The 22,660-nt window shown below is 34.4% G+C and overlaps 1 protein-coding gene across 4 annotated transcripts in view; it reads left to right on the top strand.

Moving 5' to 3' along the window:
• LOC149789191 (protein lifeguard 4-like) overlaps nucleotides 1-22,431 on the top strand; it is a 34,851-nt gene extending 12,420 nt beyond the window's left edge. For all 4 annotated transcript variants that reach the window (XM_089975337.1, XM_089975336.1, XM_089975338.1 and 1 more), the window contains exons 5-8: nucleotides 1,293-1,326; nucleotides 6,784-6,901; nucleotides 15,457-15,502; nucleotides 17,663-22,431. In XM_089975337.1, coding sequence (XP_089831463.1) covers nucleotides 1,293-1,326; nucleotides 6,784-6,901; nucleotides 15,457-15,502; nucleotides 17,663-17,866 — 402 coding nt within the window. In that variant the 3' untranslated portion in view covers nucleotides 17,867-22,431. The remainder of the gene's footprint in view (nucleotides 1-1,292; nucleotides 1,327-6,783; nucleotides 6,902-15,456; nucleotides 15,503-17,662) is intronic.
• Nucleotides 22,432-22,660: the final 229 nt, after the last annotated feature.

Below are 22,660 nucleotides of genomic sequence, written 5' to 3' on the forward strand. Positions count from 1 at the left end.
ACCGATTTCAATAATAGAAGCCTTTAATGTGATAAAAAGTGCAAGGAATTCATTCATTGATTTATAATTTCTAACCTGACTGTGAGTAGAGTAGCCCTAACACCGTCATTATCTGCACATCTCATGCTTAGCAGAAGATTTCAGTATAGTAGACAGACATGCTAGAGATCCATTTCCAGTTCCTGGACAAGTCCGTTTTCAGAAAAGACTACTGTTTGCATGACTACAGATGTACATACATATGTCGCAGTGTATCCCTAAGGGTAAAGGACTTTGGGTCAAAAATGATCTTGGTTTCAAAATTGGGGGTCAGACTGTAAAAACAAACCATGGTATCAAAATGTTAGTGAAAATAGGTCTTGGAAATCAATGTTTGTGGGCTTTGAAAGTTTGGGAAAAGTCTTTGAATTTATCATTCAGAGTTTAGTATGAACCCTGAATGTTGCAAATTGTGATTTTGTTTTCCTTTTTGGTGACAAAATATACCATCTGGCGATCTTTTTGGCGACAATATTTTTGGCTGTTTAAAATTTGTGTTTACAATCTTGGGTTTGGAGTTGAGAAATTCAAAGTCACCATGACAGGAAGCCGCAAACTTGGATATAAAATTGCACTGGAATCTATTGTTACATAAACAAATCCTTTGTTCATATTGCATTGTTATATCATAATCAACTGATGCTGATGTGTGGCCCTAGTACTCTGTGCTGTAATATAACCCAAATGGTCATGTTACCAGACTAGCTACAATTGACCACCCATGAAATCAAGAACGGGAATAGCTACAATCTACCAGATGATGGCATTTTTTCTTCCTTTTTGAAAAATGCGCCAGAAAAATTAATTTTGCTGAAACTTCAAAGAAAACTGATTACCTTTGAAGCATTGATCATTCTGTATATAATATACTAAGCAAATGAAAAAAAATTCTGTCTCTATCAATGTTTTACAGTTATTTGATTTTGCCACAGCATTAACAAATGGGCATTTATTTGGTCCTTCAAAGAGCGCCTGTATTATAGACATCCATTGTGTTTTACTGCATCCCTAATATCAACATGTTGTATTTTGACACCCATTGCATGATACTGCATCCGCATGTAATATGTTGTATTACAGACATCCACTGTGCGGTACTATATCCATGTTATCAACATGCTGTACTGAAGACACTACATTTCTGATATTACCATATTGTATTATAGATATAAAGAAAAACAAAAAATAAGATGATTTATTATGAATTTATATTTTGCCAAAGTTAATAATGACAGTTTTTTATTCCTTTACAGACATTAATGGAGGCCTATGCAGTTGGTGTTGTAGGTAAGTTGGGATTTTCTGCACTGAAGAAGTAATAACTTATTCTATCTGGTGCATATATTGTGGCCTTGCATACCCTCTCATTTGGTTCTCCCCTTCCGTTCAGGATGTGTGTGTGTGTTTCAAATTGAGGATGTTAGAAAATAGGCAATACAAGAGATGTCACTACATCTGGTAGTGCAAGCTCTCTTATTCAGATGTCCTACTTATGGATTGTTCCAAAGGGACAATCATCTGACAGCATGAATGCAATAGCCATGGCTAGCTGAATTATAGGCAGTCATTCACCCTTATGTCTCACCATTAGGCAGGGAGGAGAAATTGAAAACTACATTTTTTCTCATGTATACCTAATGCCAATGTCAGTGACTTAAAATTTCTCCCACCTGTTGGCACCAGACTCCTTTTTCGTCAGGCGTTGATCAACCGCAAAATGATTAGGTGAACCAAGTCATGTTAGAGGCTCTCATATTCTCATTTATCATGACTCTTCCACTTTCAACATCCCCCTTCTTGATGGAAACCCCAAGCGATCTAATGAAGGCAGACATGATACAGAAAGATAAATCTTTTAAACAAAAGCTGGTGGTGGAAATTGTACAAAAGCCATACACTCAAGGCTTATATTTGCTCATAAGATGGCAGTGGAGATGATACAAAAGCCATACACTCAAGGTTTCTGTTTACTCATAAAGCTGGCAGTGGAGATTGTACAAAAAATGTACACTCAAGACTTATACTCTGTTTCTGGTGACTATATCCAGCATCAAATCAAGACTCAGCCAATTCATTTTGGCCGAATGTTCCAGATGGAGATCGCAAAGTCTGTCTGCCTTTCAGTGTGATGCGACAATTATATCATCATCTTTTATTTGTCACCCACATATTTTCATATTCTAGTCCATACCTAGTTATATAGATATCTTCATTTTGCCTTTTGGGCAAATAATATCAGTTTCATGTTCTTCCTTTTGGCCTCAACCTAATCCCTTGGGCCTTCATGAAAACATTAGACTTTGCAATCTGTTGGGTCAGGACATCATCTTCCACAGTATCAGCTGTGTGTGTGGACCAACGTCCTTCATCAACATTGGGTGAGATCAGATTTGGTCCAAGATATTAACAGCCTTCTTGCCCTTGTGCACAGTCTGTGGTGGATAATAAATGTTGAGAAGTATGACCTATTTCCCTCTCAACATTTTATCCATTTTGGTACAGTAAAACCTGTCATGAGCGACCTCTGCTATGAGCGACCACCTGTCATTTCCGACCACAATCGTAATGCACGGATCGATTTTACTATATAAACGCTCTGTTATGAACGACCACCTGCTGAACGCGACCAGCGACCACGATTTCTTGGCAAAATATGCATTTTGACACTGCTATGAATGACCGCATCGCCAAAAAATCAAAACAGATTGACACCACTGACTTTAACTTAATCCTTTGTAAACACTAGAGCTCGGGATAAATGTAGTAAGCAAACAAAGTGCACATTAAATAACACTGTAGTTGAACAACCATATATCGGGATAAACACCTCTAACCATCATTTAATCCTTTGTAACAAAGACTGCATAAATAGCAAAGATTGCTCTAATAAAGTATTAAAAAATAATTTGTCTTGCTACAGTACCAGTTTTGTGAAATTTACAACTCCAGCGTACGGTGTCATTTGTAAACTGCAGTAAACCAGACTAAAGTACATGTCACTAACCGCCATTGTAGTGCCGCAGTCATGTGAATAGCCAGTAAGAGTAACATCAAAGGGAGTAATGATGGATATACGCAGTCAATTTAGAGGTTTGTATTTTTCTTTATCTTTATGAAAACTCACAAAACGCCGGTAGTCCTTATGTCCAAGTGAGAAATCGTTTGAAAGGGCTTCAGTGTTGGTTTGAGTACGTCGTTTGCTTTCCAGTTAATCCATAATGCCTGGAGGGTGAATGAGCTCATTGTCTTTAATACTAGTAAGTGAGAATCATTTCCAGATTTTTTTAAAATTATTTTTTATTTCTTTTGTTAGTGTTTCACCAAGCCACAATCTGTTTACGTGGGTGCAGATGGTCGGAACATTTGTTTATCGAGCTATAACGCTGTTGATTTAAACTTCGTCTCAGAATAAATGTATTGTTTCTTGATGAGTTAATAATGTCTTTTGGTTTCATTCATTGGTACATAATATATATTTATTCCACAATTCCCCAAAACCTGATCAAAACCGATAGTCTTTGTAACGTCAACACTAATAACAACGGCAGAATCTCCGCTGAAAAAAAGAAACATTTTAACGCTGGAAGAAAGGATTAATGTCATTGAACGAAATGAAAAAGGCGAGACCACTCGCAAAATAGCAGTCAGCTTAAGCGTCGGTAAAACGCAAGTTCAGAATGTAATCAAAGACAAGAAGTCCATTAGAAATGAATGGCAGAAAGGTGCACAAGCACAGAGGAAATATGCCATGGCACGACGGACAGTTTACGGAGATCTGAACGAGCAAGTATGAGAGTGGTTTTGTGTTGCAAGGAGTAAAAACATACCAGTAAGTGGAAAGTTGATTCCGGAAAAGGCAATAATTGAGATACATGTTCAGACCAAATAGCTGAGTAAAACATGTCAACAAAAAAGTATAATGGATTTCTTTTAAAAAAACAAGTGAATAAGTGTATAAAATAAGATATATACATCATATCTAACTGTTCATTTTTTGTACATATTAATGTGATGTTGAAATATAAATTTTATTCTCGTTGTTTGATAGATGTATATCTTTATTATATAAAGATATTTTGAGAGGAATGCATGCAATATTTAACAAGATTCATGAATAAAGGATATGATGCATGTACAGTGAGTATGGGTATTATTTATTTTTCAACTATGCTAACTATTGACCCTGAAAACCAGTCCATTTTCACACACCTCTTATGAGAGACCACCTGTCTTGAGAGACCACTTTTGGTTGGCAGAAGGGGCGGTCTCTCATAACAGGTTTTACTGTATGGAAGTTTTCACATACCTCAGTCCTGCATGTCTAACTTCCATAGCATATCTAAAACAAAACATTTATCTTGGTGAACAAGTTTCTTCAACTCCTAAGTCTATTCAATGCAGCAGTGGATTTGTTACCCTTCGGCCTTCTTTTCAGCACCAATTACAAATGGCCCTTCTTGCACCGTGGCGACCTTTCATGAGCCATCTAGATCGGAATATTATGATATTTACTCACACTTTGAAAGGCATATGAAGGGAAATGGAAGGTTTTTAACAACTGGTGTCACATTAGTGATGTTAAACCACACTCTGCCTCCATTCCTCAGCTGGCCAATTTCTTCCTCATTCTCTTTGAAGCCTAGCAGTTAGCCCTCATCACTATAAAGAGATATCATTCCATGATCTCGGACACAAGCCAACATCATGGACAAGTTAATATTGGACACAAAAAGGACATTGCCAGCTAGATGTCCAATTTTGATCAGTCCAGACCACACTCATGTTATTCTCAAAATGGAATTTCTCCTGGGTGTTGACATAACTTAATTCATCCAGGTTCAAGCCCTTGTCATCCACATCCATTGATCATCTATAATCAGGGGTCAAGCTAGACTTGAAGTTTAGGAAGAAGTGACTTTTCTGTTTGGACAGAACAGTGAGAAGTGAGAGCTAAATAGGAAGAAGAGGGAGCCAAGCAAGAAACACCATATTTATGTGTGTTTTCATTTTCATATTTAGATTTATTCCCTTTATTTCTCAGTATAAATATCTGCATTTAACATTGGTTTAAAGCAATATTTTATTTTCAGGTCAAAAAGAGTTGTATGTACATTATAAACACATTATGTACGTACCGGTATATAAAAATTACCATATTCATGTGCAGTTTATTTTGGCCATATGACTTTAAAAGAGCACAGTAAAAGCTATACATTGTAATGAATTTTAACTGATAGAAATAACTAGATTACAGTATTGTAATTGCAAGTTAGTACCAATTCTTAATCAGCTACCCTTTAAATAAATTTTTTTTTAACTTTATTAATTTTTACTATAAAATGGCAGTTGAAAAGATTTCTAAACTTGTTTCAAACAACCATTGTAACATGTACATGAGAGCAAATGCACACGCGTCTTCATACCACATTGTTCATCTGAATTTCTTTGTTGTGGATAAAACATTACCATAACTATTTATTGACAGCACATTGAAGCATTAAAGTTGGTATGTGAATGAAACAAATCCATCTTCGAACTGAATCAAAACAGCTGACATGTGAATGCATTTATTTTTAGAAAGAGGGTTTTTTAATAATGTAACCACTTACTTTCTACCTTCATTACAACAGACCATTGATAGGAGTTATGTAAGAGTTGCTTCCCTTTGTATAATATAGCGGTAGAGGCATTCTCAATCTTTGCAGGATAACTGGATTCAGAGATAGTGAAGAAAGTTATCCTAATGTAATGTGATCAGTAAAGTATTATTTGAGAAACATAATTTGCTCTTTGTTTGTATGTATAAGGTTTAACCCCATGTCAGACCCTATACATGCATAAATGCATACAACATACTATTGTTTTGACAAAATTGAAGACAGTTATGGTCCTTGTTTCACTTTAAAATGGTGACAGTTGATCTTGATCTCTTTCTTTTTAATGTCTAGACTTGCACCAATTTTGGTTTTAATTTATTAAGTCCCTCAAACACTTTTGAACAGGAATTAAATTTGAGACATGTGACAGGACAGACAGATGTAGGTAACATAGTATATTCTCCTACAAGCTGCTAATTTAACAATTTATGTGACTAAACACCTAATTTAGACAGGTTAATGTAAAGATTCATGGTTATATAAATTACAATGTTTTCTGTTTGTGTACCAAGAAAGAGATCTGTGAAATGAGCTATAAAGTTCTGTAATTGTAGATCATTTATTAGCCCTGTAAACACAAATAAATTAGGTATAGAAAACACATTTTTGAAAAAAATTCTCAAGTTTTAATGTAAAATAGCTGAAGTGCTTCATTGTTTAGCATGTTGGACTTAGGACCAAGGGTGTGGGTTTGAATCATTTAATCATGCCATTGGATTTACTTAGTCTGCTGCCATGTTGTATTCCTAGGGCAAGACAATCCTCTCTGCTTGCATCATTGTGACATAACATTTGTGTTCATATGATATAAAACAAGTTTATATATATATATATATATATATATATATATATATATATATATATATATATATATATATTAATAATAAAAACAAACCAATTCAATTTTTATATATCTTATTATGGTAAGAAATTGCAAAGAAGTTTTAAGGAAAAATGGTAGAACACATTTCATGAGAAATAACCATTAAATTTATACTATAAATCAAAATGTGCAATGTTAGGCATACTTTCAAAGCATTATTGGCCTGATTTCTGGTCTTCATGAATTGTATCTTTCTTTCTCCAGTGACAATGTATGATGTAGGGTCTGTGCTTGAGGCATTTGTATTGACCTTAGGAGTGACTTTGGCTCTGACTGTTTATACTCTCCAGTCCTCCAGGGACTTCAGTTCCATGGGTGCAGCGTAAGTTTATTCTCTACACTTTGTTACACTGTGTACAGGTTCCATAGCGGACCTTAAAAAGCCTTGAAAAATGAATTTGTCCATCAAGGCCTTGAAAACATCTTGAAAATTCAAAATATTTTCTGGGTACCATGAAGAGCCTTGATTTTCTTGAAACCAAAAGGAATTAATAAATAGTTTTTGTTTTACAGATTTAAATAAAAAGGAAAATTAAAATAAAACTAAAACAAAATAATCTCTCCCTAAGTTTGTGCCGGAACGGACATTTCCACATCTGGCCACTGTGCAGTCATACATATTGAACATGCAATTGTACTAAGCCCAGCTGTAGCAGCGGTTTGAATTTGAATCATTTGTACACTTTGAAATGTCTGGCTGCTGATTCCAACTTTGGTGGCTAGGCGAAGAAAAATGTAAAGCTTGGATTATGAGAGCTTTGCAAAATGCAAATTATGCCAGTAGGATATTGATTTGCATGCAATGGGAGAGAGTACTTTTCAGTCAGGGCTGTTCCAGTAAAACATATATCCCCCCCGGGGACGGCACTTCAAAAAAAATTCTGTAGGAGGTTGTGTTTCGAACTGTTTTAATTCTGACAGTGGAAGGTTGGTTAGGAAAATCACTTATGTTGTGGGTTGTGGTAACAAAATGAGAAATCGCTGGTGGGTTTGTCAGAAAGAAGACAACCCCCCCCCTCCGAATATATATTTAAAATCGCATCTACCCCCCTTCTAGCGGTCTAACGTGAATAAAACATTGGGTCAGAAAATGATGCCAATACACGCGAGTGCACGTACTTTGTACGAATTTGCGTACTTTTAAAGCAGTGATATGCATTCGGCAAATTACGTCAACGCCGTGGATATAAAAAATGTTCTTTGCGCAGTATGTAATTTTTTATTAAACTTTTAACTTTAACTTTAAAGGTGCATTTCGCGACGTAATTTGCGCTGCCGCAGCTGTCTTACAATGCTTGATGCGACATCCAGATATCTGGATACTTCGGTTCGACATGAATAGCTGTTAAACGAAATTTGATTCGTTCATTGGCCCTGGAACAGGCATTTTATGGAGTTTTAGCCTTACTTTCATCGTGGAAGTTTTACACCAAAATGGCTGAATCGCAACATGGTTTTTCTTGAGACGTTTTCAGTCAGCAAATACTGGCTGGTGATAGCTATGATGACAATGAATTTCATGTATATCGGTCTGTTGAACATTGGAAAAATGTCACTGGAAATACCAGTGTGTGATTTTGAGCCCAAAATTGATGTTAAGTGCGAGTCCGATGTACGTGTTGGATGAACAATATGCCGGTTATATTTATTAAATATACCCATGTCTAAACAAGCAGACTATGGGAATGTTGGACTTAAAACCCTAATACAGCATTATGGAAGAGAAAAATCTGGCATAAGAGGCAGCAAAACACTGATTCAAGGAAGTGAATCTTTGGCAGGGTTCATGTTAGTGAAAACTGAAAGAGGTCTCGGAAACGCTTATAATCACGCGTATTTAGATGCCAGTTTTTTTTATTTAGGCGGGCGGTAAAATTCAAATACTTGCCAGTCCTGCTTCAGTCACCTGCATAGTGGGAAAATGTGTTGATCAGTTAGCTGTGATGATATTTACAATGTCAGAATTTAGTGGTTGAAAGCCCCCCCCCCCCCCCCCCCCCCCCCGGTCACTTTGTCACTATTAGAAGAGTACATCAAAAGAACATGCTGCAGTAGCTAAGCGGCGAGATCAAAGGCTTTGACTGGCAGCTGGGTGGGAAAATCTGATATTTACAGTGCTTGAATTTAGAGGCAGAAATACCCAGAAATGTACATGTGGTCATTTATAACAGTACATCAAATAAACAACTATAGCTTTCATTCTTGTGTTCATTTCTGAGTGTAAGGGAATAAGCAGTGCATGTGACCTCGGAATCATGACATGTTGAGACATAGACTTGAATGAGTATTTTGGGGTTCAACGGTAAACTGATGAAGATTGTGAGATTCAGGAGAGGGCTAAAGTTGCTAAAACTGATCATTTGAAAGGGACATTAGCCAAGTGTATGAAAGTGTGTGATGCCTTGCTTAGTGCTTTGAATAAGACCTTCCTTGGATCGAAAAAATTCAGACTCACTCTGATGGACAAGCAAGAGCTATGTCAGTGTTATAAATATGTCAGTGTTATAAAGAATGAAGAAATTAAACTCTATGGCAACCAATAGTTACTATAATTGGCATAGTTTTCTGAGAGGGGACTGTGACTTTTCTTGATGGGACTCATATTTTTACCAAAATGGGAGCCATGGAATCTTAGTTTTAAAATCCTAACAAGACCTCTGGTTCAAAACTTTTTTTTCTGGGACAGAGATATCCAAGAGAGAATACCCATGGGGCCATACATGTGAGATGTTGAAAATTGCACAACAATAAAGAACAGTAACTTGTTCAAGCTAGTTATGCGTTTCAGAATAGTTGTACAAGATGTATTTTGCACAAAGTTGTAGAACTAGTGCTCGTATTGTCACCACATATTCTACTTAAATAATTATATCATTATTTCTGTATATTCCTATCAGTATTTTCCTAGTGGTAGTAATTTTCTGATCTGTGCAATTTTTACACATCAAGAATTCTCACTGTATCATTAAAAAACAATGTAATCTGCACCAAATTGAGTTGTTTGAGAAGAAATTAATTTTTTTAACCCAAAAATCCCTGAAGCTACGAGTTCTTGCATTAAAGTCTCACATTAAATAGCATTTGAAGTAGCCACGATAGTAGTTTAGGATGCAACTGTACCAATTTCACCTTTGGTATATCCAAATCGTGAATGTGATGGAGGAACATAGCTCCAAAATAAACACATCAATATTAGAACCTGTTCATTGACTATGAATCAAGTATCTGAGTACAACTGAATTGCTAGAAATTTTTTAATTTGTTTGACAACATCATAATTAGCTGTCAAATATAGAGTAAGCCTATAGTCTTTATGCCATCCCAACCAAGACCCCACCACAACCACATGACCATGCCCAATGACCTCACAGTAATAATCGCTATACAACTAGAGATGACATCTCTTCGAGAATTTTGATTTCAGTAGAGCTGTAACAGAGTGGAACAGTAAGAAAGAGTGACAGATATTTAAGTGATAGGGAGATATTTAACAATGGCTATTCCCACCACCACCACTTCCTCATTGGAGATCACACACACAAAACTTAGAGTACATCCTGAAATAACTTGACTATTCAATTTTATTGGTCTCTGGTTATCCCATAGTATTTCTGTTACTTGAACATTATCTTACAGTGTGTCCATTCAGCATGGTCAAAAAAGGCTTACAACCATTGAGTTGTTCAAGGGCTGCCATTACTACAGATGTGAAAGAACGAGAACCATACTATAAATCACTGAAGATAAAATAGAGTATATATGTGTTTGACTGTCCCTGATTGGTTGATAATGAAAGTAAGATTTTAGTAAAAACAATCTTTTGAGAGCTTGTCCTACTTGTAACTGAAAAAAGTGAGGGACATTGTTTTATTAACATAATTTCCATCCCTTTACAGACCCGAGTTTGGACAACTCATTACTGAAATCAGCAGCTGACTCTTTGGTGCAGTATTGAAAGCACACATCTCAAATTTGTATAGATCCAGAAAATGGTGTGGCTGTTATGGTTTTTTTTCTTCACAAAAGCTGTTGTCATAGATGTGTCTATACTGATATAAATCTCATCATGAGCACTCAAAATTTTAAGTAACTAAATTTTAATATCGTGGTGTTTGTACAAATTTACAGTGGGAACTGAATTAGTGCAGAGTCCTGAACTCTTGAGTTTTGTGCAGAAATGTGGAATCCAAGCAGAATATATCCAGAAATGTAGAGGTTTTTAATCTTGAATTTAGTCTCCCCATTGTGTTTCACACTGATATGCATATTCACAGAACATTTGTATAGTAGTAGGAAAAGTAAGCGAGAAATTTAGATACACATCATAAACAAGACAAACAGTATGTGGGGGGAGAAGATCATTAGAACAGGCTGGAATGGAGAAGTATAATAAAAACAATAATGAGTAGAAGTGAGCCTCTTTTTTATGTGTGCAACATTATTTTCTTAGCTTCAGTAAGAAATTTCATCAAAAGGAAGACAATAAAGGGTGTACAGTTAACTATACCAATATGAATTTAGCTACTTAAAAGCTGTATCAAATCGATTCTAACCTTCTGGTCTGTTTCTGTCCATTCTGGTGATATGTCCACAGAATCAGTATGGTTGGAAAAAATATTTGGCAAATTTAAAAAATTAAAAATCTTTTGGCAGATTATGATTATACCTACTTCTGCCTGAGAGATGTGAATAATTTTATTTCTTGATTTGTTGATTGTGGTTGTTGCTCAGTTCAAATGCATCATTGAAAAACATTGATGCATTGTTAAAAATATTTGTTACAGATGCATATCATCATATATTGGTCAATATAGCTTGAATAAGTTATAACAGTTCTAGTTGGATCAATGAACATTGTTAAGAGAAAATTTAAGTGAGCTCAAATGTAAACTTTTCGGCAGTATGTGATGCAGGATTGCTCAAGACTTTTCCATCTCATATGCTCACCATGAAAAATCGATTTGCACCAACTGATGATGACTTTTAGGTAACTGTCAGAAAGGCATAACTGACGATATTCTATAGTCTACAAAAATTGTTGTAAACTCATACAGCTCTGGCAAAAATGATTGACTAGTACCTTTGCTGCTGTTGCTACAGTTGATTAGTTGGTTGATTCAGTGTGGTTTGATTTGGGGTTTTTTGGTGATTTTTTTACAATATATTAGGTGGAGGAAGGACACTGAAAGACCACCAACCTAAATTGGTTGATCTGTGACACAGACTCACTCTGCGAGATGTTTAAGTGATGTAAAAGCAAGCACCTTAGTACACTTGGGCACATGGAGCCTCTGTTGATTTGACATTTATCTCCAACAGCTGAAATCATTTAGACATGAGATCTCGGGGTTTCAGTAGATCAGTATGGCCTTTACACCATTTTCAAAATGAAGAGAATCTATATATGGCAGCCAGTTTTACTGATAAAGAAAATCCAAGTCCTTTTGAGACACCAAACACCACTTATGTAGAACCACTGACCTTCCACAAGTAACTGGCAACATTCTCATTAGCACATTGGAGGCAAGTAATCACATGACAAGCATCTTGTACCAGTGCCATGGAAGCCCCTCAGATCTGTATCTAAGACAAGCATCTTATACCACTCTGCCATGAAAGCCCCTCAGGCCATAGGTACAAGTCTCATATGAAAGACTAGAAGTGGGAGATAGAACCTGTGACAACTGGATTGAAAGTGTATAATGTTACAGCTAGGCCATCAGTGATGATGATGCTGTTGACAATGCAGTTAACTGCAATGACATTGATTTTATGAGTGCTCTGGAAAAAATGATTCCTTGACTTTCATCCATTTTTTTAAATCTATGATATAAAAATGTTTGACTTGCTATATTTTGTTATATCCTTGTATTAGTCTTGCAACAAGGCATAAAAATAAGACATCAGTAACTGAAAAAGATGTCCTTACAAGAAATGATATAGTGTAAAAGTTAACAAATGAAGCAACATCACTTCCACAGGCATCATTGTTTTTTTTTCTCTGACAAATCATAAAAGTTTACCAAAACATTTATTGGAAAAAATAATAATAATGAATCATAGAATCTGACCACATATTTAAAGCAATACAAGATTTAACTATTATTCTAATCAAAAGCAGCATGCCTGAGAACAAAGAAAAATAGCAAGACATATTGATCACTTTAGGAAACACAGAGTTTAGTAAGGATACAAATTCATGATTTCTGTATTAGAATGAAATATCTATTATAAAATCTGTATTCATGGATGTTAAATTAGTAGGTATTAAGGGACTGATCAATGACATATACAAATAATAAGCCACCATGAAAATCTGTGATTTCACAGTATCAGAGACATACATGGCTGACAGAAAAACAAACAAAAGGACAAAAGACTGATTATAATGAATGAATATAAATAAAAATATGCAGTAGCTTATATGATGTATATGAATTCAGTAGATTACCTCCAGCCAGCTGTCATTTAAATCGCTTCTGTCCCCAACCCAATATTAAAATCACTTCTACTGCCCACTAACCCAAAGCCAGAAATTATGTTTAAAAATATACTTCTGTAGGGGGCAGTGTTTCTCGATTAAAACACATCTGACAGTGGATCATAATTTTTTAAAATTGCTTCTGTTGTGGGTTGGTTGAATTTGAAAGTGCCTTCCCCCCGGGGGGTATATGTTTTACTGGAACAGCCCTCACATGCAGCTGGAAAAAAAACCCACCCATTACAGCTAATACGGCAAAACATGAAGCCTTCAGCATGAAATTGTTTTTGATAAAAGAGGTATCTGTGAACGAAGAGATTCAAGTTTTAAAACAGAAACTGTGTAAAGTCTTAATTATGAAATTAGTTCCATCTGGTTCTATTTTTGGATTGAGTGGAAATAGGACAGAAAATAATTGCAGTGAACATGATAAATCTAAAAGTATAGAATACAACTATGCTGAGAGAAATATTAATATGAAATAGTTTAAAATATCCATACACTGTTTTTATATAAGTAATAACATAATTAAAAACAAATATCTTTGTTACTTTTTGTTTGTTTTATGGGTGGGGTGAAGAAGAAAAACAGGTGCGGAAAAAGACATTGAGACAATGACAGCTGTTGCTGATTACTATGCATTGAAAGCAGAGCCTCTTAGGAAAATTTCCTTTATCATGACATCAAATAGTTTAAGGAAAAGTGTCAAGGACAAAATTGCTGAACTTGGAGCTCTTGAAAAACAGACTGATGACAGGCTACAAGAACTGAAAATTTCACTCTAAAATATTTTGGACTTTGTGAAAAGTGTAGCATAGACAGTGTAAAATGAACATTGTTCAGTGACTGTACATTATTCTAATGTCCAGATGTAGGATGTTTAGTAATGGGAATTAAATCAATGATCATACTCTTGACTTCATGTTGTATTTTTTATAATAAATATGCAAGAAATGTTCCTTGTAAGAAGTAGTAGTAAGTATTAAGTTTTGGTTACATACAGTTTCATTGATGTATCCTTTAAAATGAATGTATGACCGTTGAAAAGCGTGATTTTAAACCTTGAAAAAACCTTGAATATTTTGAAAGAAATATGTTACTAACCCTGTAAGTGCATTAGGCCGAAATATTGAAATTGATGTTCACCACTCCCCATTTACAGTTACCAGACATTGTATCTTCTTGGCACCCATATGATACTGATTGGAAATTTATATTTTTTAAATTAGACTGTGCAGGAAGCACCATCATCAGGAATTGCTTACGCAAGATAAAATATATTAAAGTGGGAAAACCAAATTTCTAATTGTGAGTATTGGAGGGGGAAAAATATTAAAAGATATTAAGTAGCCAACATTAAGAGTCAATTGCTACGTGTACATTTTACACGAGGTTTAAAAAAAGGTAGAATGGTTCCGGAACGAGCTTGTTCTTCAGAGTAGCGTAGTTATTTATTTTTTTAAAAACATGAATAAAGAAACTAGAATTACAATCTGAATATTACTTTCAGAATGTAACATGTTTTCTTCTGGTCATATTTGAATTCATCCAGTAGAAATCAGCAGTTGTTTTGCATACTTTGCATAAAACTTTTAAATTTATTAAACACATGCAACTTCATACATGGCAAGAGATCACATAGAACAACCACAGTTCTATATATTAAGTTAAAAAAACAGGAGGCTGTTTGTTGACAGATCGGACTGTATTTCAGAAATGAGGTAATTTTGTATTTGCATCTTCACACTCAGGTGGTGTGAATGGCAGCTATTGGAATTGAGATATTGCAAAAGGTTAATATCTGAATGCTTATTCTGTAGTTCTCCATCATGGTAGTTTTTACAGAGGGTAAGGCAAGAGGCATGTTTAATGATACAGGCATTTTTGTTAAGAAGGGTTAGGTTTTGGAACTGAGGGTAATTTTTGTGTGGCAATAAATAGACTCTTTGCCAGAAGAATTTTATCTTTTTTGCAAGAAGAATCCATCAAAATCACATCAGTATCATTCTCCAACATGAAATAAGCAGAAAAATAATTGGAATGATTAGAAAATAAAATAGATTTGTTTTGTTGGTTTTATTGGCACATATTATTAGCTGTATCATACTGAAGAAATCGGAGCTAAGTGCCTTTTTGCAAAGACGTGCAGAGACAGCTGAACCAGACTGGCTTTGGTGGGTATCAAAACTGCAACTCTTATTTTACAAGTCTGACACTCATCCAACTGAACTACCATGTCTCCTTTGGCAGATGGCAGTGTTCTATAACCATGGGAGGGAGGGGCTCAAAGGGCACTGAAAACAGAGGGGGAGCACCCCACCATTTTATTTCAGCTGGTGTACTGACAAAAACTCTTTAAGTGTTCTATGAAATTAAGTAAATATTCTTTGTTGTAGGTTGTTTGCCTGTTTGTGGATCCTGATAATAGCTGGTTTTCTTCAGGTATGTAATATTTACATCTATACATGTATGTCAAATCATTTTATTCTTTCTGTACCAATATGTTCCTTACAAAAATGAAGACAGATCTGAAGATACATTTGCTTTTGAGCTTATAAAGCAAAAGCTGATATTGAATCATTTAGATAACTTACGAAATAATGTGAAACAGTGCGAATAGCTTTGTGATCTGGCCAATATGAGCCTAACCAGTACTGATGAAGCATTTTTCTTTTTTTTAATGGTTAATATTTTTTTGGACCCTTTATTATTAATTCTACAGTTATGAAATACAATACCACAGCAATTCAAATATGTTTGAAAACCCTTTTTTGTAAAAAAAAAATAATAATTGCTAAGTTATTATGTTAGAAAGGTTTCTTTGTGCTTTTTTTTAATAGCTCACCTTTAGGAAAAGCTATTGTGCTAACTCTGATGTCATTGCCTGCAGAGATAAAAGCATATACATGTGAACACCCTCACTGAACGTTAACCATTCTTTCTTCCTAGGTCCTAGGCAATTGCTTGCAGTGGTGTTCATAGCATGTACATCATGGGGAGGGGACTAACTTTGTACATACATGTACATTAGTCGTGTAATGCTGGTTAAGTTTTTGCATTTAAATACTGTTATACCTAAAATCTTGAAACTTGGTGAAGGGAAACATCTTGATGAGTTATGCTGCTTCAAGACAGAAGTAGATCACTTTGACCAATTATTCTTACTCCATGACCTTAATTTTCATTTTAATCATAAAACTAGTAGGTAATTGTATGCAGGTCAATTAGTACCAAACATTTACAACAAAAGAAGGTCATGGTGACCTCATTTTCATATTTTAAAGGTTCAGTTTAGGTTTTTGCATTTAGCTCATTACTGAATAGGGTTTTAGCATACTGTTTCACCAAGATTCATGAAACTTATGGTGATGCATGATTAAACTAGATGATTATATTAATTGTACTTAGTATTATACACAACATAAAAGTTGACAGTGACCTATATTTCACATTTTACTTAAGATTTTGCATTTAGCTCATGACTACTTTAGATTCTGGCATGCCGTATACATACTGTCTCATCATGAAACTTGGGTATGTAACTTGATGAGCACTACACCCTCATTTCAGTAATAGATCATTATGTCCAATATTTTAGACTACACTGATATGGGTTCAGTCTTAGCATTGATATTGATTTTTATGGCATTGTTGAAGCTAGAATCATGAAATTTATATGCATCTATGATACCACCATAACCTTGCATCAAATGAAGATCATCATGACCTATATTTCATCCTTGCTTGCATTGGTCAAGTTTTTGCATGTAGCTCATTAAGACACAAGTTTTGGCATGTGGTATGCATACTGTACTGTCTAGAGGCAAGAAACTTGGTGAGTGCTTTGGCTTGATTTTGTTGGATTGCTGCCATTTTTAGCTCATGATAGGTTATAGGTCGCAGCCAGTATATTTGATGGAGGAAGAAATTTGGAAGAATCACTGACCCACGGGAAGCTACTGACATGCTTTCCTATATACCATTTCTACATCCCTTGTGCAAAAAAAGTAATTAGGCCTCTGTGACCTATAGTTAATGCTACAATCACGTTGGAATTTTGCTTTAAAAGGTAAAATATTTGGTGCAGTTAATGTTCTAATGATGAAACTTGATAATTGATACATCTGTTACTGCTTCTAAAACCAAAGGTCACTGTAACCTACATTTTATGTTTCACTGACATGGGTTAAGTCTTCATGTTCATGATCACATTGATCCATACATGCTAGACCTATATATACAATAACAAAATTAATCTCTAGTTTCTATCAACTCATTAAAGTACCTCTACTTTAATATCATAGAAAATAATGTTGATATTTTGTGCCTTAATGCCCTAGCACAGTAGGGAGATAGGTTGGGTATGTATCTGGTTTCACAGCATGTCTGCACAATATTGTCTGTAGAGTGCCAATTACAAATTAAAATGATTAAAACATAATGTGATGAATACAGATTGGCTCCAGAAAAAAAATGTACTTAGAAATGGAGCGAATGTCATTTTAGTTGGAATTTATTTTTCCATAATGTTTACAATGGCTACTGGAGACCAGTAAAAGTGGAGATGAACAATATAATTGTTAATTACACTCTGGTTTTCAGATCTTTTTCCCCAGTGAGATGCTTGACAAGGCTTTAGCTGTAGGAGGTGCTGTCCTGTTTTCCCTCTTCATCATTTTTGACACGCATATGCTGATGCACAAACTCTCTCCAGAAGAATACATTGTGGCCGCAATCAACCTTTACCTGGACATCCTCAACCTCTTCCTGTACATTCTGCGATTACTGGGTGAACGGAAAAACTAGGCCATATTGTTTAAGCAGCTGTCACAAAAACTTGAATTTCACCAATAATTCTTAAACTTGTGGTTAACATGAGTCATGTGATTAGTTCCCTTTGAGTAAAGCATATATTTTACATTGGATTGCAGACTTTCACAGTTAAATTGAAGGACAGAATTGTTGGAAAAATTCAAGCATGATGTCGTGTAACTTAATATTGTGTCTTACCAGAAGATGTTAAAATAAACAAAAACAAGGAATATTTTAGTAGCTCAAGTTATGTGTTTGGTCAGTTAAATAAGGTTTTATGGTGACAACACCAAACAACTGTTTAATAAAAAATTTAAGATTTTGGGAGGAATAATGATCTTAACACTGATGTATTAATAAGTTATCATCACCTAGATCAGGAATGTGCAACCTTCTCTAGGACGAGGTCTGGATAAGTGATTTTTAATGCCACACCCTATGATGCATATAAGTTGAGGGTGTAGGGTGCACATGCCTCACCTGGATAATTCAGTTTAAAGTTTTATCTTGCAAGCTAATAACAAACTTTAAAAGAGCTTAAAGTTGTTGATTAAACTGCAGATGGGGACATTTTTATAGAATGCAGTTTATCAGCCAGAACTAGAATTTTATCCTCCAAACACTGACTTTCTAAATAACATCCTATTTTGAAGGAGATCATCCCACAGCAAAGATGCAGGCTGTTTTTTATAGTATACATTCATGTAGTTGACTGTCGGCCTGGTAGCTTCTTTGTCAATCTCTTTGCATGCATCCTTGTCCATATATAATATAAATAAATCAAAATCGGTATTCTTAAATATTTCACCATCACTATTACTCTAGCTAAGAATCCAAATATTAGAGAGTCCATAATTTAGCTGGGAATAAAACTAGAATAACTTAACTTTTTGGATTGCTATGCCCCACCTCTCAACTTTGCTTTCATTCAGTTGCTATTTTATTTCAGAGACGTGTGCTGTCTGCATTGTAGTAAGTTTCAAATCTGATTTTGAAAGTTTCAAGGCCAAGTGCTAATTGATTGCTTAAAAAGATTTTAAATAAGGGAAATAATTGGTTACACAATTCTTCTAGTTGTAAGTAATGATTTACTCTTAAACATTTTGTATTCAAGATTTTATATATTTTTTTGTACAATGAAGGGATTTGATATTAGATTTAAATTTTTTCCATACTAACATGCATCTTTGCAAGCCAAGGTTTCGATATGTTAACCCTATCTACACCTTGGTAGATTGATCAGATATTTCAATGCTTTGGGTCTGTGAATTTCACCTGATGTGGCTGCAGGCCACCACATGCAATCAAAATCAAGTTGTTCAAATCTGAAAACTGTTCCTACATGATTGAGACAAGGGGAGCTACAGCTGGAATGGAGTCATAAGTAAGCAGTTTTCCAGAGCTGGTCCAAATACATCCTTTACCTCTGATACACCTGTAATTGATTCTCTCTGGTACGTTGTCGTACTTTTGATGTTAAACTTACAAAGTATCCTTGAAGTCAATTGCCTCCACCATTTTTGGCTCATGTATAATCACCGCTGTTACACACTATTGGTTAGTTGGCATTACATACTAAGGGTAACAACCAATGGCATTAAATACATGTTGCTAGGACAAAGCACTGAAATATCTGATTGATCTGCCAAGGTGTAGATAGGGTTAACACATCAAAACCTTGGCTACTGAAGAGGACCAACATGGATACATCAGTTTCTAGTTTTTTTATTTTTATGCTTTTAAATGAAAATAAAAAACTTGATATTTCTCTTAAAATTGCACCTTCTGAAATCTGTGATGCAGTTCACTCAAAAATGACACAAGAAATGTGTCTATATGACATGGATGCCCATGACTTTATAATATTGAAAGACTTGTGGTACTGATTAAACTCCCATTGTAAACCTAAGGAAGCCATATGGTATTAAAAACCTGATAACTTTAAATATCAGAATGCTAATGAACTCAATATAGATCCATTCTTGTTGAAAGTTACTGTGTGGAGAAACAAGTATGTCCTGTGTTATTGTTTTGAGCTACATTTGTTTGCAATGTTTTTTATTATGCACCTGAAAAATCTGATGCTAATTTCAGTAATGGGTATTCTAAACTCGTCTGTAAAAAGGACTAAAGTTCCATAAATATAACTGTTTTTGTCAGTTACAAGCAGCATCAGCTGTGAAGATTCATTTTACTAAAATTAGATTTTTCATTATCAACAAGTCATGGCCAGTCAAACCCATACATACTGTATTTTATCTTAACCTATTTCTAGACTGGTTCTCATTCTTCCATATAATAAGTACCATGAGTCCTGAAGATCAAAGTTCTAGGTTAAGTAGGGGCTATAACTCCCATTTAATTTTACCAGAAAATAGTGACAATGAAATCTAACTTTGGTCTTCATAATAGAAAGGTTAATGCAAACTTTGGTTTCAAAAACTACTTTTCAGAAGTTAAAAATTCCAAGTTTAATTGGAGCCATAACTTAAAACTTTGATTAGAAAAGAACAAAACTGAACTTGCTCTAGTTCTTAATGAAAAGTCTCATACCAAATTTGTTTTCAGCCATGCATTTTTCAAAAATTATGGAGCAGAAATTAGATCTCTGATGGATAGATATGGGTAGCATAGATATAGCTGCAGGTGTTTTAAAAAAACTTGGAAAAGATATGAGCGTTTGAAGTGCTACAAGTTTGCATGTCAGCATGAATAAAACAATTTTTTCCACTGAAGAAAATATAATGTTATATTTTTGTTTAGTTCTTTTAAAATCTGTGGGATATACCGGTAAATTGCTGAAAAGCTTGGATGCACTTGGAGACAATAATGTTATCTCATAAATGAAAGCATTGTTGATATTGATATGGTTTAATGTAAAATTCAATTTGGCATTGGTGTAATTCTTTGAATCAGATGGAATCCCAAAACTTACATTTTCTGGCATTGCCAAAATGAATCTGTTTTCTTTTTGCAGCTTTATTTTTGTACAACATGTATAGTTTAATTTCAGTACTAATCAAGCTTGTTTTGCTTTGTTGTTTTTTTTTAAATTTAAAAAATGCACATGTCTGTTACATTAGATCATTTAAAACTTTGTGTACAGAATAAGCAGATGTATATATTTCCATGACACCTATAATTAACATGTATCCCATTTATAAAATGAGTTAGAAATTGACAACCTTAATAACAGATGCCAACTTATAAGCATGTTTATCAAGAACACAAATGTCAGTTATTTCAGCTCTAGGCAGCCTGTTTGGAATGGATAATACATTAGGTAACAAACATAATTACAATGATATAACTATGACCCCATAAATACCTGTATATAGTAATAATGAAGGTGTATTGAGACTAAATGTTATATCCATTCCTCTAGTTTCAGCATCCCGCATTCCACAAACATAATTCAATGTTTGGCTGAAAAAATAACTGTAAACATTAGTTTTCCTCCTGAATTATGTGCATCTTTCTTTTTTGATTGTCTCTGCCACTATTTTACACAATTACATTTTAATCAATTGGTTTCTTGTTCTCTACATTATATTGGTTTTCACATTGAAAATTTATATTCTGTTTATAAGAGTATCATACTGTTTATTTAGTACTTTTCTCTCTACCCAAATTCACATAGAAAATTCCTCTTCAAATTTGTTCCTGTACGTTTTCAGTACATTGTGGAATGTGGAATTTTCATTAAAAATGCATCATAATTCCCCAAAACCTGGAATTGTTGGCATTCTGTAATAATATGCTGATATTACTAAAACTAGAAATTTTTTATTTTGAAATGTAGAGTTACAGTTATAATGTACTTTTTTACAGTTATGTTTTTTCATAGGATTCTTCTTTGAATCTGGTTTTTATGGTGTTCAAAATGTGGATGCGAGTCCCATCTTTGAAGGAATATTGTCATGGAAGAGTTGCTTGTTTTAGAATGTTAATTCTACATGTATTCTGATTTGTTAAATTAATATATCATTCAAGCTTGAATATAACATCAAGTTCATAATCATTGAAATATTTCTCATGAGGTGTGGTAATATTGAGTTTTGAATATTTTCTGATTTGTTAAATAAACATATCATTCAAGCTTGAATATAAAATACGAAAATCAAGTTCATAACCAAATTGGGATATTTCTCATGAGGTGTGGTAATATCCAGTTTCAAATTATAATAATTTAAATATTGCTTAAGATATCTTCCTTTCTCAGTTAAATGCTGCTGTCTTTTGTGTTGTCTTGGATGCGGAGGTGTGCAATTTATAGTCATTAAGAATAGAAAACAGGCCATGAAAACCCGGAATTAAAGTTTTGATTTTATGGTAATCTGTGATGTCTGTTCAACATTTTATACAGGTGTTGGGGAAAAGAATGGATATGGAAGGAAAGGTTTCATCACAGTATTCCTTGACAGTCTTTGTCAACACAACCCCATGTTCTGTGATATGAATGTGAATAGTTCTTTAAATTACAAGGTTAATATTGCTCTGCTTCAAGGGTAATAAGCTTCAGTTCCATTAATGCTGAATAAAGTGTATTCATTAATAAAGCTTATGTTGTTTTGCCCCCTTAATTTATGGTATGTAATTGTGGGAGATTGAAGAATGAGGAAGATAGCGCGAAAATGTTTGATAAGGATGATTGGTAATGGAAAAAACCCTTAACTTCTTTGGAAAAAGGGAATGTCAGATTTCTACATACTGAATTATCAATTATTTTTGTGTGGCTCAATTTTTGTGGTTTTTTTGAAAAAGGGATACTTAAATTTATATGTGATG

Source organism: Sinohyriopsis cumingii, chromosome 11, assembly GCF_028554795.1.
Source record: "Sinohyriopsis cumingii isolate HCF-2022 chromosome 11, ASM2855479v2, whole genome shotgun sequence".
NCBI lineage: Eukaryota > Metazoa > Mollusca > Bivalvia > Unionida > Unionidae > Sinohyriopsis > Sinohyriopsis cumingii.